Genomic DNA, 19,252 nt, shown 5'->3' with positions numbered 1-19,252 from the left:
CTCGCACATCCCAAAAACATGCGACATTAATTGGACACTCTAAATTGCCCCCGAGTGTGATTGTGAGTGCGGCTGTTGTCTGTCTACATGTGCCCTGTGATTGGCTGGCAACCAGTTCAGGGTGTACCCCGCCTCCTGCGCGTTGACAGCTGGGATAGGCTCCATCACTCCCTGCGACCCTTGTGAGGATAAGCGGCAAAAGATAACGGATGGATGGAACTTCCTCTTGCAATTCACCTACTGCTCATTCTGGGGTGCACACTTTGGCGACCTGAGAGCAGGCTCAGACATATACTGAACTTTCTTGGTTTCCCAGTCGAGCTGTAATCGTATTTTTCTTTGTAGAGGATAAAGAATATATGCCTGTGGGTATTGTTATATGGTCTGAAAACACAATTCAACATTATCAGGCGCTCACTTTTCACTGCATTGCCACTTCAGGCTTGTTAAGTTGAGGAAGTACATGACCACTGAGGGTAAAACGCTCATCATGGGGAGGGGGCAGGCTTTGGGGGGAGTCCAAAGGACCTCGACAATGAAAAGTGTGTCACGTGGGTACTGTTACGCACTTTTCCCGTCGTGCTTAACGCTGGCTTTTGTGATGAAGAGCCTCAGGTTCAATTGGTCCACCTGCCCCAAGTGGCTAAAAGCTCAACTGCACCACAATTACAACGATTGGGAATAAGGAACTAAATCAAGCTCGCCATTGCTTTTTTATTTGTTTGTATGGGAAACGGCTGGATAGGTCGTGATGTGTATCATCTTCTAACTGGTTGTTCCCTGTTAGCTTGTCAACATTCTCACCACAACAGATTTTTAAAAATTATTTAAAAGGCCAACAGGAAGTGATGACTCGTGGAGTAACCAAGAAAGCCCCTAGGGTGGAATTCATAAGGTAGGATGATTGGAGGAGGATTGATTGATTATTGTGCTTGTCCTGTAACTGCCCTTATCAAATATGTCACTATATTCATAAATACAGGACATGTATAAGGCCAGTAAAACAGTGTTGAGATGTGCCATAGGTTTGTCAGAAGAGTTTAAGGTGGAGGTGGGACTGCACCAGGGATCCGCGCTGAGCCCCTTCCTGTTTGAGGTAGTAATGGATAGGCTGACAGAGAGGGGCAGAGAAGAAAGAGTGACGCTACAGGGAGAAGAGATAGCGAGGGTGGACAACTTCAAATACTTGGGGTCAACAATACAGAGCAATGGAGAGTGTGGTAAGGAAGTGAAGAAAGACTGGAGGACACTGGATGAAATGGATCAGTAGACCAGAGTAGTAATTATCAACCTTTATTCATCCGAGGCACATATTTTACATTGGAAAAAGAAATCTCCTTAAACAAGAATGTTGCAAATATGATACAAGGCGTCAATTGGCCGATTATCTGATTTGACTTGCGAGGTTAAACTTGAGATGCAAACGCTGTACGGTGGCAGTGAGCTCAACCCACTGAACAACAAGGCAAATGGTGAAAAACTCAGCACGAGCTTACTTTCAGACTAAAAGAAAAATGTACACTTTTCATTTAAAGCAAACAAATAGCCTCCGCTACCTGAATGGTAGCATACAATGGGAAACTCCATAGACACATGGCTAGCTGAACACAAATGGTCCTGCAACACATTGAGCCAGACAACGTAACAATACAGCACAGGCATATATTCTTTATCCTGTGTGAAGAATTACAAACAGTGACATACGAGGATTCGAGACGAAGACAAAGAACAGTACCGTATATCCCTCTGTCCAATACTGCCTCAGGTCCAATACTGCCGCAAGTGGTCGAGGCGCACACCCCCGAGTTAGCACAAATAAAGGAGAAATGGTGGTCCAAAACCATTAAATCTTTTTTTTTTTAAACCCTAATACTACCAGAACACGTTTTTTTGTAAAGTACGTTATTATAGGGAGCTATTTTCAAATCCATTTGACTTGAGTTATGAGCGTGGCAACAAAACCAATTGAACTCGTATCCCAAGGTCACCACTGCACATGTATTGGCTCGATCGATAAAGATTGGGAATTGATTCTCAACTGTTCAGTCTGGACCCAGAAGTGGATCACGGACACGTAGTGAAAACTGTATCCCGTAGTACTCTGTAATTTGGTTGCGTTGCTCTGCTGTTTTTATTTTCCATAAAAGAAACTATTGATGGTGCATTTTCCCAAAAGGAGGAATCATGTTTAAATGTAAATGAAGTTGTTCATCCTCACTTTCTTAATAAGATGCGCTGAAAGGCACTAAATGTGATATTGGAAAAACGTGGGAGGCCAGGGGGAAAACAGTTGTCAAACAATAAACCTGAGGACAAGAACTGGATGACTATTATCAGAAGCACTGTAGGCCTGGAAAACTTGGAGTGATTCCCAAACTTTTCCCATTTTTTCCATCCCAATTTCCCTTGATTGCCGAAGATAACTTGGAGACTGCGAGTTATTCGGTGATAAAATGTACGAAGGTGACAGGAAAGACTCCCCGTCGTGAAGGTTCCGCCTCCACGTGGCCCACCTGGAGAAAAGCAAGGCGACAGCTCAGTTTCCTGCCGACCCGCCAAAATAAAGAGCTGGTTGCCGCTTTACTCACCCACCACTCGCTGTCCTCCTCGCCCTCCACCACGATCACCTCGCCCTCCTCGAAGGTTAGCTCGTCAGGGTTGTCCGCAGAACACCTGTAGATGGCTCGCACCCTTTGGGGCCTGGACAGCTGTGTGGATCACCCCCCCCCCCCAATAAAATGTCATTTTCATATAATTTAATCAACTGGAATTAATTTCATGTTTGAGTATGGATATATTATTATTAGCAGTTGTTATGCCTCAAAAGGTCACGTGTTTTTTTTTTTTTTTTTTTTTTTAAACAGAACAGTACCGTAATTTCCGGCCTTTAAGCCGCGACTTTTTTCACACGCTTTCAACCCTGCGGTTTATGCGGTGATACGGATAATTTGTGTATTTTTTCTAACGGCTGCAAGTGGGCACTCGAGCGGGAAAGGTAAGAGTGAGACCGGTGGAATATATGTGCAGAGGAAGTGACTTACCGGTCCAGACCTGTTAGCGCTGCACTAGCGTGTTACTGCCGTGTCTCAGTGAGTTTTACCGGTATGTTTTTTTTTTTTTTAAACTGGTGTGATGGTCTGAGCGCTCCCAGTGCTGAAAAGTCTTCATGTGATTAACGCGCATGCGTGTATATTTTGTAAACTTCCGGCCAGTCTGAAACGTCCCCATCCATGCTTTAACGTGTGCCATTCGACAACCTGTCGCCGAGTGTTCATGTTCGCTATTATGTGTGTGAAATGTTTCGAGAAGTGCCTACATAAGGACGAGAAAAACGGACAGGGAGGCTTCTTCTCACCGCAGCTCTGGGAAACTACGCTGCTTGGAACACTAACTTCATGGCTGCCTTTCGTTTTTGGACCGGTTTGAATTTTCGCTAACTTAGAATACCCGCTGGGACGCACATTTGCTTGTTTGGGAACACTTGTTCAACATTGGTGACTATTCGCTGTTGTGGCTCAACTACTCTGTTCTTGAACGCCCATTGTGTGTTAGCTATTTCATCATGTTTTGTGTTGTGTTGATGTGTGCGAGATTAAATTGTCAGAAACACAATACAACTGCCTTGTCGCATTTTGCTGGTTTGCACAGATGGGACGTTTGTTTTAATTCACACGTAACACCATGGACGTCTCAGAAAGACGAACACACCGAACGTACGTATGTGTATATCTTTTTATCAACTTTTGTTTTAAAGTTAGGGTTAGGATATAACATATGTTTGCTCCTTCTATGTAGAAGAAGGAGGAGGAGGAATAAGAGCGGGGGATTTCCCAGTAAGCGTCGGCTACGTACCCAGAGTTCCCCAGTTGGTAATGCATGCGCATTAATCACAAGGAGACTTTTCAGCACGGGGGAGCGCTCAGACCGTCACACCGGCCCTGTTAGCGCGGCGCTAGCGGTTAACTCTCTGTGTACTGTCTTTCTCGGTAAATACCTCGTGTTTCAATTTGGGCACTTACAGCTTTTACACAGCTGCGGCGTATCTACGTACCAAATGGTATTTCCTTTCCAAATGTACTGGGTGAGCTTTATAACCAGGTGCGCTCTGTAGGCCAGGAATTACGGTATATAGAAACAGTGACAAAAACACCTTGAAGTAAACATGTTTTATCTCTTATTTGGAAAACTGCGAGTGAAAGCATGAGAACAGGTGCAAAAGAACACTTTAAAAAGGGGGCTTACAAAGTTTGTGTTTTAAAAAGTTTTATAAGTGTGTGGGAGTGGTAGAACTTTTTTTTTCCCATCAAATAATATGATCACTCCATATGGCAAATTTTCACCTAGTGCGAGTGGGTTTAAAAAGTAGCCTGCGATAAAAATGGGATTCATTGCAAAATGATTAATAACAAAGACTTACACTGAAGGTGGTTCTTGGTTTAGGTGTTGGGGGAGAGGAGCCTCGGGGGACTGCCCCTGAGAAGCTACATTGAGATATCGCGTTAGTCACATGCCAACATGACAAGCGTGTGTGTGTTTGTGTACCTCGTCTGCCTGTCGGTTCTCTTCTAACAGACGACCGCTGTGGAGCTTGTTTGCCTGATCTGGAATCAGTTACCAAAAGTCACGTTTGAACATTTTGCAACACACTTCAGAGAATCGCAGATTGGTATGGACCCGGTCAGAATCGTATAAAGTCAAATTTAGAGAATTGAATATACTGTAGACTGAAAAATTTCAAATTATATTCTGTTTTTACGGTATGTACCATCTGAGACTAGTCATGACAAGTTGAGACCACTTACAATTAAAACGGACGAGTACTTGCCTGCTGGGTGATTTGGGTCCTGGTGGTCTGGTGGGAGGGGGAGGGGGTAACACTTTGTGATGAGGAGGTGGAGGCAGATGTGGGGGGGAGGAGGGCGCGGCTGAGGAGGAAAGGCGCTTGTTCCGGGTCCTGTGGATGGCCGGGGGAGGCGGAAGAGGAGGAGGGGGAGGAGCGGCTGGGAGGACTGGGGGGGAGGAGATCAGGAGTAATGTGACAGTTGGATGAAAAGTGACAATCACAGAGAGAAAGTAACAGTCACAGACACAAAGGAAAAGCTACAGAAAGGAAGTCAAAGTCAGACAGGAAGTATAGGTCACGGGCAGGAATTAACACTCATGAACAGGAAGGGAAAGTCATAGACGGGAGGCAAAACTCACAGAGGGGAAGTAAAAGCTCTGGACAGGAAGTATCAGTCACAGACAGGAAGTAAAAGTCACACACACAAAGGAAACACTCCAGAAACAAGTTAAAGTCATACAGGAAGTATAAGTCACAGGCAGGAATTAACACTCATGAACAGGAAGGGAAAGTCATAGACTGGAGGTAAAAGTCACAGTCAGGAAGTTAAAGATATAGACAGGAAGTGACACTGATGGAGTGGAAGGGCCACTCACCATATATGGAGGTGTTTCTGCCCGGGATGTTTAGGGCTGGGGGGTCGGACGAAGACCGTTGCCTTCCTATGGTTTCCAACGCAACCGGTATAGTCCCCTGCCCTCTGGCGGGGGCCCTGGGTGGCAGAGGGGGGTTGGGTCCGGGCGGCAGGTGCCGGTCCAGCACTGTGCCATATGTCTCGTTGCTGATCATCATGCTGGGAATTTGACCCCGGTGTCTGGCAGGCTGCGCGGGAACACCAGCGCCCACGAAGCAGCTAACGGGACGGTCCCGCTCGTCACGGCGGGAAACAATGGGCTGTGTCGGGGCAGGAGAGCATGATTGTTCATGTATTAAACACCTTGATTGGGTTCGCCTCCCGCTACTATATATACGACGAAATATGCTCCTTAAAAGTGACATCACAAACTATAAATTCCATAAGATTGCAACGTTGAGATCGCTCACCTCCAACTCGTCCTCGCTCTCATCCAGGTCGTCGTTACGGAGCCGCCACTCGTACTCTACGTGCACGTGAACGTTGAACTTTCCTGATTGGGCCTGAGTCAGCTAACAAGCATACACAAACACAACAGACCATGCCACATTTTTAGTTCTTTTTTAACGCAGCTTTATGTTGCTTATCCTTTGCAGTTCATTGTTTTAGTTCATTTTGGAACAACTTAGCTTTTGCAACGTGAGCATGAACTGTGGGTAGTTAAATATTTTTTACCCGTATAGGAAATCGGTCCCTTTTGAGGTAACCTTATTCTATATTAGGATAGCTCAAAAACACTTAGATGAGTTAAAATGTGAAAAAACGAGGATAAATGGACTCTAACCAGGTCTTCACATTGAGTGTGTCCGAGTCGTCTGGCAATGTCCAGCGGTGTTTCTCCAGATTCGTTGGCTGTGCACAAACACACACACACACACACACACACACACACACACACACAGGGGCTAGTACTAACGTGCGCTAACGTGCGAACACCCATGAGCAAGTCATCGCCCACGACTTTACAATTTACAAGCAAATACAGTGGTGCCTCGGTTCTCGAACACAATCCATTCCAGAAGGCCAGTTGAAAACTGAAACGTTTGAAAATCGAAGCGCGTTTTCCTATTACAATGAGTGGAAAATAAAATAATGCGTTCCAAGCCTAAAAAAAAAAAATTTTTTTAAGGCGTTGTTTTCCCCTTCACGCAATTTAATCTTTGAAACATGGAAACATCGCTTCCCAATGTCTCCGTTACTGCGATTTCCACATCCGTAGACGCAACAAACATCTGGCATGACGACAATGGACAGCTGGCTGCTTGCCTGCAACAATGGCGGTCAAGTACCCGCATGAACAAGCGTGTCGTCACGTGCGACCCAGCCATACGGCTGTGTTGGGAATCACTGAATGATTCTCAACAATGTACAGTGTTGACATGAGATTGTGGACTCACTGATGGCCACAGACGCTTTCCCCCTAAGCAGAAGTTTGAGACACTCGCTATTGTCCGTCAAGCAGCAGTAATGCAATGCGGTGCTTCCTCGAGACGTCTGCTGGTCCAGGTTGGCGCTACGCACGCAGACGCACAGATACCCACACACAGGCAGAGGGACACACACAAACACACAGTGTTGATGAAAGCCGACTGAACACATGACTTGCGATGTATCCACGCTACCTGTTCTGCGCCAGGAAGTCGACGATGTGCAGAGAGTTCCTGTCCACCATGCGGACGGCCAGATGGAGTACGGTTTCGCCTGGCTCCTGATGACGCATTTATGGAATCATTAAGATCACGTTCCTTAACTCACTTCAACCTTGTTCCCTAGAACTAAGATACCATGAGACTGTGCCAAAGCAATAGAGTGGTGCTTTGAGACATGAGTCACCTGAATATTTTGCGATATAAGTCGTTATCCAGACTATTTTGGGCTGTGACTTCTGAGCAAAAATTTGGGCACCAAACTCAACCCAACTCACTTGACAACAAGCACTAGTTTAGCAGATAGTTAATTTATGATTGAAGCCCTATTTTTTTGCAGGGGATAGGGTCCGTGCTGGACTGCAAATAGTGAAAATCTGCAGATAATTGATGGTTATGGTTGCATTTTTTATTTTACGCTGGGTTAGACTGCCAATCAGTGTTTTTGGGGTTGTCCCCCCACAAACACGAAGAAAAAAAAAAACATTGAAAAAGGGCCAAATCCTGAGTATGTGAGGGTCCACCGTACTGTTCAGCTAGACATAAAACAAAAACAATAAAAAATGTTGTGTAGCCTTTAAAAAAACAAAATTGCATTGCTTTGGCTTGGGAAAATCCACTTTAGTGCTGAAAAAACAATGCAAAACGCTATAGATGGGCCACAACAAAAGTAAACGGACAAGAAAAGTGGCTGGGATACATTATTTATAGTCTGTCAAGAAGGACTTAACTGCATTTACTGAGTCACTTAGTTGTTGAGCACTTCATTTGTTTGTATTTGAACTAACTTAGTGTTATCTTAGCTTAACATAGCGCTTCATTGTCTCTTGGGAACTAATTTAACCTTACCTTAGCATACTGTTGCCCTTGATTAGTGCCTTTTAAACTGCTTTAGCTTTGTATTAAATTAGCGGAGCACCACTGTTTTCGTCTCTTTTGCACTAACGTAGCTTTAGGTTAATGTTTCGTTAGTTTATCCTCTATTGAACTAACTTAGGTTTAGAACAGGAAGTCAGTGTTTGTCTCCCTTTAAAAAAACTTAGCTTCATGCATCCATGTTTTAGTCTCTTCAGCGAAAACAGCTTTGACTTACCAATTCATTTTTGACCCTTTTGAAATAAGTTAGCTACAGCATTAGCATAGTATAGTACATCATCATTGTCTTCTTCTTCTTCTTTTCCTTTCGGCTTGTCCCGTTAGGGGTCGCCACAGCGTGTCATCTTTTGCTATCTTAGCCTACCTCCTGCATCTTCCTCTCTAACCTCAACTGCCCTCATGTCTTCCCTCACCACATCCATAAACCTTCTCTTTGGTCTTCCTCTCGCTCCTTTGCTTGACAGCTCCATCCTCAGCACCCTACCACCAATATACTCACTCTGTCGCCTCTGAACATGTCCAAACCATCGAAGTCTGCTCTCTCGAACCTTGTCTCCAAAACATCCAACTTTGGCTGTCCCTCTAATGAGCTCATTTCTAATCCTATCCAACCTGCTCACTCCGAGCGAGAACCTCAACATCTTCATTTCTGCCACCTCCAGTTCTGCTTCCTGTTGTTTCTTCAGGGCCACCGTCTCTAATCCGTACATCATGGCCGGCCTCACCACTGTTTTGTAAACTTTGCCCTTCATCCTAGTGGAGACTCTTCTGTCACATAGAACACCAGACACCTTTCGCCAGCTGTTCCAACCTGCTTGGACCCGTTTCTTCACTTCCTTACCACACTAACCATTGCTCTGGATTGTTGACCCTAAATATTTGAAGTCCTCCACCCTCGCTATCTCCTCTCCCTGTAGCCTCACTCTTTTCCCTCCACTTTTCTCATTCACCCACATATATTCTGTTTTACTTCGGCTAATCTTCATTCCTCTCCTTTCCAAAGTACATCATCATTGTAGCGGTTCATTATTTAAGTCCGTTTTGAAATAGCTTTAACCAAACGTACATTTTTGTTGGTCCTTTTTCAACTAAATTAGCGTTATTTCCTTTTAAACTACCTTCGCTTTAGAACAACATGTCCAATGTTTTAGTCCATTTTAAGAAAGCATAGCTTTAGCTTTGTAATTTTTGCATTTTTTTAGTCCATTTTGAAACTTGAAACCTAATTTGCATGTGCTGCATTTTCAGCGCGGTCACAGAACAAAATACTGTACATTCGAAATGATGAATGATTCCAGACGCAGTCGTTCATTACTTATTCTCCAATCAATACAAATTGATTTCTATACAGTTAACATTTTTAGGGAACTATCTACAGTTGGTCTACTACTACAATATATATATATATATATATATAGGGAGTAAATAGGCATGAAGGTCGTACATGCTCTTGCGGCTGCGAGAAGGCCTTCATCAGGTCAACGCCCTCGCCGTAGACCTGGATGAGCGCCAGGATGTCACGGTCGCGCACTGCCTGGTAGAGCGCCTGCAGGCGAGTATCGGCATCGGTGCACAGGTGGCGGACCAGAGCTTTGTCCACGTACTTGGACGTGATGAAGTCCTTCCTGCTCTGCCTGCAGGTGCACACACATCTTTTATCATGACTTGTTATGATTTACGCTACTTATTTTATACGTCTCACTTTACACAAATTGGACAAAAATTGCTGTAGCCTACTTATATGATGTAATATAGTCACTGTAATTTACAAACATTACTTCCGTGTTGGCTGTGATGTGTATATTCAATCAAATACAGCACACAAAGACTAACCCCTAACCCTATAAAAAGCCATGTATTAAAGGTCAAGTGTCATTCCTATAAATAAATTCTTAAATAGATATTGTAATGAAAAATACATACAACATTATTCACTTCAATGTCGATACGAAAAAATAAATACGAGCGGCGAGTGCGTCATCCACGTGCAAAGTTGCGGAAGTCTCATTCGACATCCAAGTAGTCGCCATATTGGCTGCATCTTCTGTCCGTAACATCACACCGGGACATTCGCCATTGAAAACATGCTGTGGCCCTGATATGGGACACGACCCTTCTGACACGGAAGCTCTTTTAGAAGAACAGAACATCTCACAACCAAGTGAAGTGACAATATTAGCCTATTGTTTCGAGCCATATTTAGATGATATGCGGATCACGGCCAAACTGCCTCCCCGTTTGATCCACTTCCGCGCGGCGGTGATAAAAACAACCCCGTCCCCGAGTGACGACGCCATGGCCAAACCTCCACGGTGGAGATGAGCCACCCCGGCCCGGCGCCACAATGAGCCACCCCAGTTCGGCGCCGGAATGAGTCACGAGGGACGGCTTCGGCGGGTACATCAACACATTTAGCACTCCTGACTTACATGCGCAGATCTTTTGTTACATTCTGAGGATTACGTCACCCTGCACCCCCCCCCCAACTATTGTTTTTTTTTTTGTAGCTGTATACACACCTACCTTTCATTTGGAACCCACAAAGCTCTCATCTTTTGCACCAGTGCAATCCATTTTTTACGACAAACCGGGTCTCTTTGAAAAGTATGAAGAATGAATCCATCCTACCGAGTGTTCGATCAATATCCAGTAGTACAACGAGCCGCCATTTTGGCTAACACGAAGGAACGAGCTACCTTCCAGCAGGTAAAACTAATAGAAACATACGAGACCGCGAGAGTGCGCTACTGCCCTGTAAGTCACTTCCCGCTTCTACTCGAAAACAAATCCCTCGAGAGGATTTTCATGGCAGGAGTTACAGAAAGCCATATATGTCAAAATCATGTTTTGTGGTGAAAAAACGGATGGGTCCATACCGGTTGCTGTTTTTTTCATTAATAACCTACTGAAAATCATCCATTTCATGACACTTGACCTTTACATAGACAATACTTGGTGGTGGACAGGGTCAACGATGCCCACTCGAACCCATTTGGATGCTTCCCCCAGGTGTCGATGCCCACGGCAGTCGCCTCTTTTGACTCACATGTCGCTGGTGGGCCCAGGCTTGGCCACGTGCCTGGCAGAAAGCTCTGCCTCCATGATGTCGTTGAAGGTGGCGTTTCCGACATTCTTAGCCAGCTGAGAACAAGAGCGACAAGTTTGACCTCGTCATTTCCCATCATCAGCCTCCCCCAGGCGCACTCACCAGCAACTCGGACGTCCCCAGCACATCCAGGTCGAGACTCTGGATCCTGGAGTGGTGGACCCCGATTTCTCTGTGGATTCCCGAGCACTCGATGCAGATCAGCACGCCCAGGTTGGTGGACAACCACGTGGGACCTGCACGACCAGCACACACCTCAAACATCCTTCGTGTTTAGATACTAGCGTTGGCTTTAGTGTTGACTGTGAGCAATGCGCTCAGCCCGAGCCCAATTGCTCGCACGCGCGCACACACAACATGAGAAGCAGGCCAGTAGTCACCAGGGGCGCCGCAGTCACAGCAGACGTCGTTCCCGTCTATCTTCTTGACCTCGCTGACGATGGCCTTTGTGAGCTCCTGCACGATGTTGTCGCCCTCGTCCTGATCTCCTTTGAAGGCTTTGTTCAGCGCTTCTTCTTTACTGTTCTGAAGAACCCATACCCAGCTGCACCCAAGAGACACCACAGCTCATGACAAACACCAAACAAACCAAGAAGGTGGCGCGACTTACATCTGACATTCGGCCTCGTCCTCTGCCTGGAAGTGATACGTCCGATCGTCTAAGGGGACAGCGAACACACCATAAACCCACGGTCACACATTCTCCAGTCTTGTAGTTGTCATGTTCTAGTAATGGTCCACTGCTGCACTAGTCATGTCATATTGGTGTTCTCAGTGTTCAGGGTGTACCCCGCCTCCTGCCCGAAGATAGCTGGGATAGACTCTGGCACTAATGCGACATTTGTGAGATAAGCGGCTCAGAAAATGGGTGTATGGATACTGTATATATGAATAACTTAACAGGTACAACAGTATACCGTAATTCCCTGCCTACAGAGTGCACCTGGTTATGAGCCTCACCGAGTACATTTGTAAAGGAAATACCATTTGGTACATACATACGCCGCAGCTGTGTAAATGCCGCAAGTGCCCAAATTGAAACCCACATTCAAACACGAGATATTTATAAAGAAAGACGGTACACAAAAAGAGTTTAACACTAGCCCTAATGCCGCCATAACGCTAATGCCAACGCTACCGCCGTGCTTAAGCTAGTGCTAATGCTAGCGCTAACGCAGCGCAAACAGGGCCGGTAGAAGTCACTTCCTTGGCACATATATTCCACTGGTGTCACTCTTACCTTTTTCACTCAAGTTCCCCCTTGGGGCCGTAAGAAAAAATGCACAAATTAATCGCATCACTGCATAAACCACAGGGTTGAAAGCGTGTGTAAAAAGTTGCGTCTTGTAGGCCAGAAATTACGGTAATTTTATAACTGAAAAGTTTCTAAATCAGGAGTTGAATGTTGCCTGAGAACTATGGCCAGACCAATTCTGTTTGCACTTTTCCAGTTCGCAAGAAAAAAAATTGCCTTTTTTTTCCCAAACCAACATTTAAAAAAAAAAAAAAAAAAAAAAAAAAAATCAGCTGATATTTACCAACTTTTACCGTAATTTCCGGCCTACAGAGCGCACTTGATTATAAGCCTCACCCAGTACATTTAGTACATACATAAGCCGTACCTGTGCAAAAGCCACAAGTGCCCACATTGAAACCCACGTTGAAACCAGATTATTTACAAAGAAAGACGGTACACAGAGTTTTCAAAGTTTTAATACCTTATCTTAACATAGCCATAACACGGTAGCACGAACTTGGCTGGTAAAAAAGAAAAAAAATATTAGTAAAAAAAATAATCAGTCGCGGCAGCTACACAGTAGCAACACGCTAGTGCAGCACTAACAGCACTTGTTAAAAAAAAAGCTAGTAAAAGTCACTTCCTCGGCACATATTCCACGTCACTGTTATCTTTTCAGCTTGAGTGCCCCCTGGCGGCCATTAGAAAAAATGCACAAATTAACCGCATCGCCGCATAAACCGCAGGGTTGAAAATGTGTAAAAAAAGTTGCGGCTTATAGGCCAGAAATTATGGTAACTTTAGAACTGAAAAGTTTGTAAATATCAGCTGATTTAAAAAAAATGTTTTGAAAAAAAAAAAAAAAAAACGGGCAATTTTTCCTTGCCAGCCTTAAAAGTGCAAATTGAATTGGTCAGGCCATAGTTCTCAGGTCACATTCAAATCTTAATTTAGTTTTCCTCTCGTCATGTCATATAGTGGTTTAAATTTTTTTCCCCGCTGCTTACGTGAGAAGAGGTCAAAGTTCCTCTTGTCGTCGGCATTCTTCTTCACTTGACACGTGAGCAGGTTCAATTTGGCTGGTGGTCGATTTACCTGGAATGCACACAAAAAAATGGGATTACAAAAAAAACTAAAACAAACAAAAAAAAAGTCTTGTCAATCAAATCAATAACAATAACAATAACATTGTTCTTGATGGTGGACCTCAAAGCAAGCATGTACACGTACATACGTGTATATTTGTAATATTCAATTCAAAACACCCAAACACATATTTTCCATATAATTCGATTAAAAACAGTACAGACAATTGTAAATAAATTTTGTATCTTTTTTTTTCCATGCCAAATTGCTAAATGACAGATCCGTCTGACCTAATCCATCCATCCATCCATCCATCCCTTTTCCAAGTCGCTTAGCCTCACAAGGGTCACGGGAGTGCTGGAGCCTATTCCAGCTGGCTTTGGGCGAAAAGCGGACAACACCCTGAACTGGTCGCCAGTCAGTCGCAGGGCAGATATAGACACCAATACTGAGCGGGAATCGATCCCTCGCTCCCTGCACCAAAGTCAGGCGTGTGTACCACTACACCCTCAGTGACTATCTCCTCTGACCTAATAATAACCTGATAACATCTCTCTTGTGGCATTAATGGCAAAGACAGCCTGAGGGACAAAGAACCACCCCCCCCCCAAAAAAAAGTATAATGCATTTGGGACACATAACAGTAAAGACATTTTGGCATGAATAGTGTGAAAAATATTACTTCAGAACATTCTTTTTTCTTAGAAACTCCTATCTTTTGAATGATAACTGCCAATAGTTCAAATACTCATACTAAAATTAAATTTCAAGGTTAAATTCATCGAGGTATGCCTGTACTATTATTGATCAAATTATATTAAATGGCCCTTATAAGTCTTATGTGCAAAATGAAAACCCTTCTGTCTGTCATCCTTTTCCTTAAGCTCTTCCTCCTCTTCCTCATTTTCTTCCTCTTCTGCTTGCCTTGTCTTGATTGGTCATTTGACTCTTCGTGCAAAAACTTTAAAAATAATTAAAATTAAAAAAAAAAAAAAAAAAAAAAAAAAGTAGTTAAAAAAAAAAAAAAAAACCTTTGCCGAGGTGGTGGCCAGCGGGTGGGGCTTACCGTGGCGTGGCAGATGGTCAGGAAGCCATTTTTCACTGAGCACTTCCTCTTTTGCCAAACTTTCCTCAGCCTGCACGACAAAGCAACGAGCAAAGACGGTGGCCATGTTGGTGACCTGCGCTCCAGGTGCATTGTGGGAAGCGGACTCACCCCTCGCTCCTTTTGGACAGGACCCCAGAGCGCTCGGTCCCGTGAGCCTTGTTGCCCTGCAGCTGGTGCAGGCTGTATCCCTGCTTCGTCTTGGCCGGGGCCTCCTGTCAATCAGCCACAGACATGCGGTTAGCCCGCCCCCCGCGCGACCTCCGATTGGTCGCCATGGCTGTCGGACAAACCTCTTTACTCTCTGACTGCAACGATGCCTTGAGGACGTCTCGTAGCTGAGTCAGCTGTTTCCTCTCGCCATCCTGCGTCTGTTTGATCTACGCAACGGCAGATGCACACTCCTCATCATGGTTCAAAGCTTAAAGTTGAACCGTGTGTGATGTCGGCGTCCTCACCGCCGTCAGGTCGGACGCCATTTTCTCAACGGAGGGTTTGAGACTCTCGACGGCTGTCAGCCCGTCCTGGAAGAAACTGAGCGAAAGAAAGTGTGCGTATACTGTGAACGTGTTTGTATGTGACAGGGTGATTGACAGGTGTCTGCCTACTTGCACTGCGCGTGGAAATACTTGATGAGGTTTTGCAGGAAGTCGACACCCTTCTTGACTTTGATGTCGTTGACCTTGATGAGGTACTGTGAGGAACGCAGACCGATGTCACTTCCTCTCTCCCAAGTTAAGCTCACAAACACTCACCCACCTCGCACATGTTGAGTTGGAACATGCGTCGCTCCTTCTCCATCTCTTCGGCGATCTCGCCGCCACTGAACTCGGTGCGAATCATCCCGTGCTGTTTGGCGTGCTCGCGCTTCTCCTTCTCCAGCTTGGAACTGTCACGGGAAAAACGACACTTTCACAATAAAAGCACGGGAGGTGGAAGCCCGGTCAGTCGAGAGGTCCTCACAGTTTGGTCTCGTAGTCCTTCCACGCCTTATCGAACGGCTTCTTTAGGTCCTGGGGGTACGACACAGGTCACACTACATGTCAGATGGCATGTACTGCGTCACGTTGAGACGTGTCACATGCCACGTCCTATCACATTTTGTGACAGACACTACAAAATGTATGACGTGATGTTAAATCAGCTAATAAGTGACACGTCATAAGACATCATGACATGTAACCTGACACTTTACATACGTTATCACAGGTCACATCACATATGTCACAACACATACCATTAGAACATCACATGGCACATAACACGACATGACCTTTCACATGACATGTCAGACAAAATCACATGACATGTAACTTGACAATTTACATGTTAAATGCCATTACATGACTTGCAACATGAAGTGTTACATGAACGTTCACATCACAACCTGTGTTTGTCTGTCCCGTAATTCCCAGGCGAAATAGCGCACCTGGTTATAAGCCTCACCCGGTACATTTGTAAAGGAAATACCATTTGGTGCATACATCCGCCGCAGCTGTGTAAAAGCCGCAAGTGCCCACATCGAAACACGAGATATTTACATAGAAGGATGGTACACAGAGTTTAACACTAGTGCCGCCGCGCTAACGCCTTGTTAATGCTAACACCGCACTAATGCTAATGCTACCGCCGTGCTAACACTGGCGCTGCGCTAACGCCTTGCTAACAGCCCCGGTTAAAAAAAAACTTTTTCCATCTTAGCCTATCTCCTGCATCTTCCTCTCTCACCCCAACTGCCCTGATGTCGTCCCACACAAGATCCATCAACCTTTTCTTTGGTCTTCCTCTCGCTCTTTTGCCTGGCAGCTCCATCCTCAGCACCCTTCTACCAAGATACTCACTCTCTCGCCTCTGAACATGTCCAAACCGTCGAAGTCTGCTCTCTCGGGCCTTGTCTCCAAAACATCCAACCTTGGCTGTCCCTCTAATGAGCTCATTTCTAATCCTATCCAACCTGCTCACTCCGAGCGAGAACCTCAACATCTTCATTTCTGCCACCTCCAGTTCTGCTTCCTGATCGCGCATTTGTGGTACGCTTTCTAGGCATGAAACCATACTTTTGCCCGCAGATACTTCTGTCCTGAGTCTAGCCTCCACTACTCTTTCCCAGAAAATCATTGTGTGGCTCATCAACTTTATTCCTCTATAATTCCCACAGCTGTGAACATCGCCATTGTTCTTAAATATGGGAACTAGTACACTTTTCCTCCATTCTTCAGGCATCTTTTCGCTCGCTAGTATTCTGTATCGGCCGGAAATTACGGTGTGTGTATTTCTTTCGGCTTGTCCACGACATGACCTGTAACATGACATGTCACATGTAACTCGACCCTTTACACGAAGTCTCATATTACATGACATCATAATTTGACACATTACATAAACTGTCAATTTATGTTAAATGAGCTGTTCCGTGATGTGTCACAGCATATCACATCAGTGTTACATGACCCGCTATGTATGTTATAATAAAGCTAAAATAACATTTTACGTGAGTTACTACATGACAGGTCTCCATCCATCCATTTTCTTTGCCGCTTATCCTCACGAGGGTCGCGGGAAGTGCTGGAGCCTATCCCAGCTATCAAAGGACAGGAGGCAGGGTACACCCTGAACTGGTTGCCAGCCAATCGCAGGGCACATGGAGACAAACAGCCACACTCACAATCACACCTAGGGGCAATTTAGAGTGTCCAATTAATATGAGATGTCTCATAACCTGTCATACGAAAACTCACAGCACATCGCATGACATGACCACAATAATAAAATAATGACCTGTAACATGACATATTAAAAGCCTCACGTCACACGCCACGTAACATGAGTGTTAGCGCTTCCTTTTATGAGGTAACAGCAAAGTCTAGTGGGCACGGGACGCACCCCCTTGACGCCGCGCAGGTCCCCCTTGAGCAGACTGTCCAGCGGGAAGGAGATGATGTTGTTCATGTTTTGGACCTGACAAACGGGAAGTAAGGTCAACATCCCATAAGGCGAGTGCGTCGCTGCGGCAACGGGGACGGGCCCGCGGGAGGCTCACCAGGTTTTTGAAGAGCGCCGTCAGTTCTTTGCTGAAAACGGCAAACTTGAGGAAGGCGGCGCCGACGGCGGCGTCCTCGCCGCACATGCAGTTGTCGCCCAACTTCTCCATGGCCGACACGTACTGGTCCTCATGCTCCACGTGTGCTGCAACACACACAAAACAGACACACAAGCATGCGCACACGTGTTCTTAAAACACTTGTTGTTAAGGGTGAAGATTTGTTTTCCTGTGTGAGCGCTGCGCTTGCTCAGCATGCTGGGACATGAACAGGAATTATGGGAATGTTTCAAAAGATGTGTGGAAACACCGACTGTGTGTGTGTGTGTCTGTCTGGATGTACATGTTTACGTGGAGGTGTGTGGGTGTGTCTGTGCTTGTGTTGTCATGACAACGGCTATACAATGAAGGACAGGGAGTGCGTCTCACTCAGGCCTGACGTGTAGACGGACTTCACCGCCTTCTTCAGCTTGGACAGAACAGACCGTTCCACATCCAGAACCTAAGTAACACACAAAGATTGACACACTAAGGTAAAAGGACAGAAAAAAACTCCATGCAATCATCAGAAGAGGGAAGTTGTACTTCCTGTCGTGTCGTAACATGGCGGCCGTCACGTGACTTCCTGTCGCTATTTACAATATGATCAAGTTCCAGAATAATTTCGATTGCTTGAAAGACACTAAATCAAGACCATTGGACAAAACACGTACAAAATAATAGCACGGTGGCGCAGCTGTGCCTTCCTCAAGGGCTGTGAGCAGGTATACATGTTGGATAGAATGATCAGGCACCTCAAGTGTCATCCTGAACTCCGACCCTGGTGAACAAACCCCCCCACCGTGAAGCCGAGGAGCAATGCGCGCGCCCGCCTGTTACCTCCTCCAGGGCGGCCACGCTGTTCCTGCAGTGGGCCATGCGCGTGGAGAAGCTGGACGTGGTGGGCGCCTTGTAGTCATCGTTGCACTCTGCGATGAACTCGCTGACGCTCATCACGTCCGGCATGGCGGAACCCCAGACTCCGAACCCGGAAGAGCGGAAGGGAGAGAGACGTGACGCGCGCGGGCTCAGGTGGGGCGGCGGGCACACCTGGCTGACTCACACAGTCGCGCGCGCGTACAAACACGGCCAGAATGTTGCCTCGCGATTTAAACTCGACCCTCGCGTGTGTCCGTCCAAGTCTTTGGTGCGCCCGTGAGGCGTCTCATTCCGTTTTCAGAAACATAACTCCTCCTCAGACCACTTCTTCTTCTTCTTCTTCTCCTCCTTTTTTCTTGTATTTTTTTTTCCCAACGGCGGTTCGCAAACCGTATTAGTGCTTTACCGCCACCCAATGATGTGTAATGATTACTGCTTTACCTAATTTGAACGTAAAGTGAACAAAACAACTTTAGATTATCATATTTTTTTATTAATTTCACTCACATTTTACACTTAAGTCATCCTTTACAATGCCACAAAACAACTTCATATGATCTTTTTTCCATTAATTTCACTCACATTTTACACTTAAGTCATCAATTACAATGCCACAAAACAACTTTAGATGGTCATATTTTTTAAATTAAATTCACTCACATTTTACACTTATGTCAACAATTACAATGCCTTTAATGCTGAGCATTTTTTTCTGTATTTTTCACAACAATCTCGATGATTGATGCTCCCCTCCACAATTC

At 45.4% G+C, this 19,252-nt stretch overlaps 1 protein-coding gene across 2 annotated transcripts; it reads right to left on the bottom strand.

The window, feature by feature from the left end:
* Positions 1–1,277: 1,277 nt before the first annotated feature.
* Positions 1,278–18,856, bottom strand: LOC133496198 (arf-GAP with SH3 domain, ANK repeat and PH domain-containing protein 2-like). 2 transcript variants are annotated; one of them, XM_061811459.1, is made up of 28 exons: positions 18,453–18,856; positions 18,003–18,075; positions 17,574–17,719; positions 17,417–17,491; positions 15,497–15,546; positions 15,293–15,422; positions 15,142–15,227; positions 14,992–15,067; positions 14,827–14,913; positions 14,645–14,748; positions 14,495–14,564; positions 14,285–14,389; positions 13,350–13,437; positions 11,716–11,764; positions 11,486–11,649; positions 11,208–11,341; positions 11,046–11,140; positions 9,444–9,633; positions 7,100–7,185; positions 6,875–6,990; positions 6,262–6,329; positions 5,888–5,989; positions 5,440–5,737; positions 4,826–5,009; positions 4,543–4,601; positions 4,418–4,481; positions 2,589–2,708; positions 1,278–2,513 (listed from the first exon to the last, which is right to left on the bottom strand). In XM_061811459.1, exons 1-27 carry the CDS (start codon positions 18,576–18,578, stop codon positions 2,645–2,647), a joined length of 2,889 nt encoding a protein of 962 aa, XP_061667443.1. In that variant the 5' UTR covers positions 18,579–18,856; the 3' UTR covers positions 1,278–2,513; positions 2,589–2,644. The 2 variants fall into 2 exon arrangements, with proteins under 2 accessions (XP_061667443.1, XP_061667444.1); XM_061811460.1 differs by lacking the exon at positions 14,285–14,389 and having other exon boundaries at positions 18,453–18,855.
* Positions 18,857–19,252: the final 396 nt, after the last annotated feature.

Source organism: Syngnathoides biaculeatus, chromosome 23 (assembly GCF_019802595.1).
Source record: "Syngnathoides biaculeatus isolate LvHL_M chromosome 23, ASM1980259v1, whole genome shotgun sequence".
In the NCBI taxonomy this organism is placed as follows: Eukaryota; Metazoa; Chordata; class Actinopteri; order Syngnathiformes; family Syngnathidae; genus Syngnathoides; species Syngnathoides biaculeatus.
The sequence above is the reverse complement of the archived record's forward strand: the minus strand, read 5'-3'. Positions and strand labels throughout refer to the sequence as shown.

Coding starts and splice junctions, on each gene's coding strand:
- LOC133496198 (XM_061811459.1), bottom strand. CDS start 18,578: ATGCCGGACGTGATGAGCGTCAGCGAGTTCATCGCAGAGTGCAACGAT. Junction 15,068..15,141: donor TATTTCCACGCGCAGTGCAA/GTAGGCAGACAC, acceptor TCTTTCGCTCAG/TTTCTTCCAGGACGGGCTGA. Junction 11,765..13,349: donor GAACTTTGACCTCTTCTCAC/GTAAGCAGCGGG, acceptor CTGTCCCCTTAG/ACGATCGGACGTATCACTTC.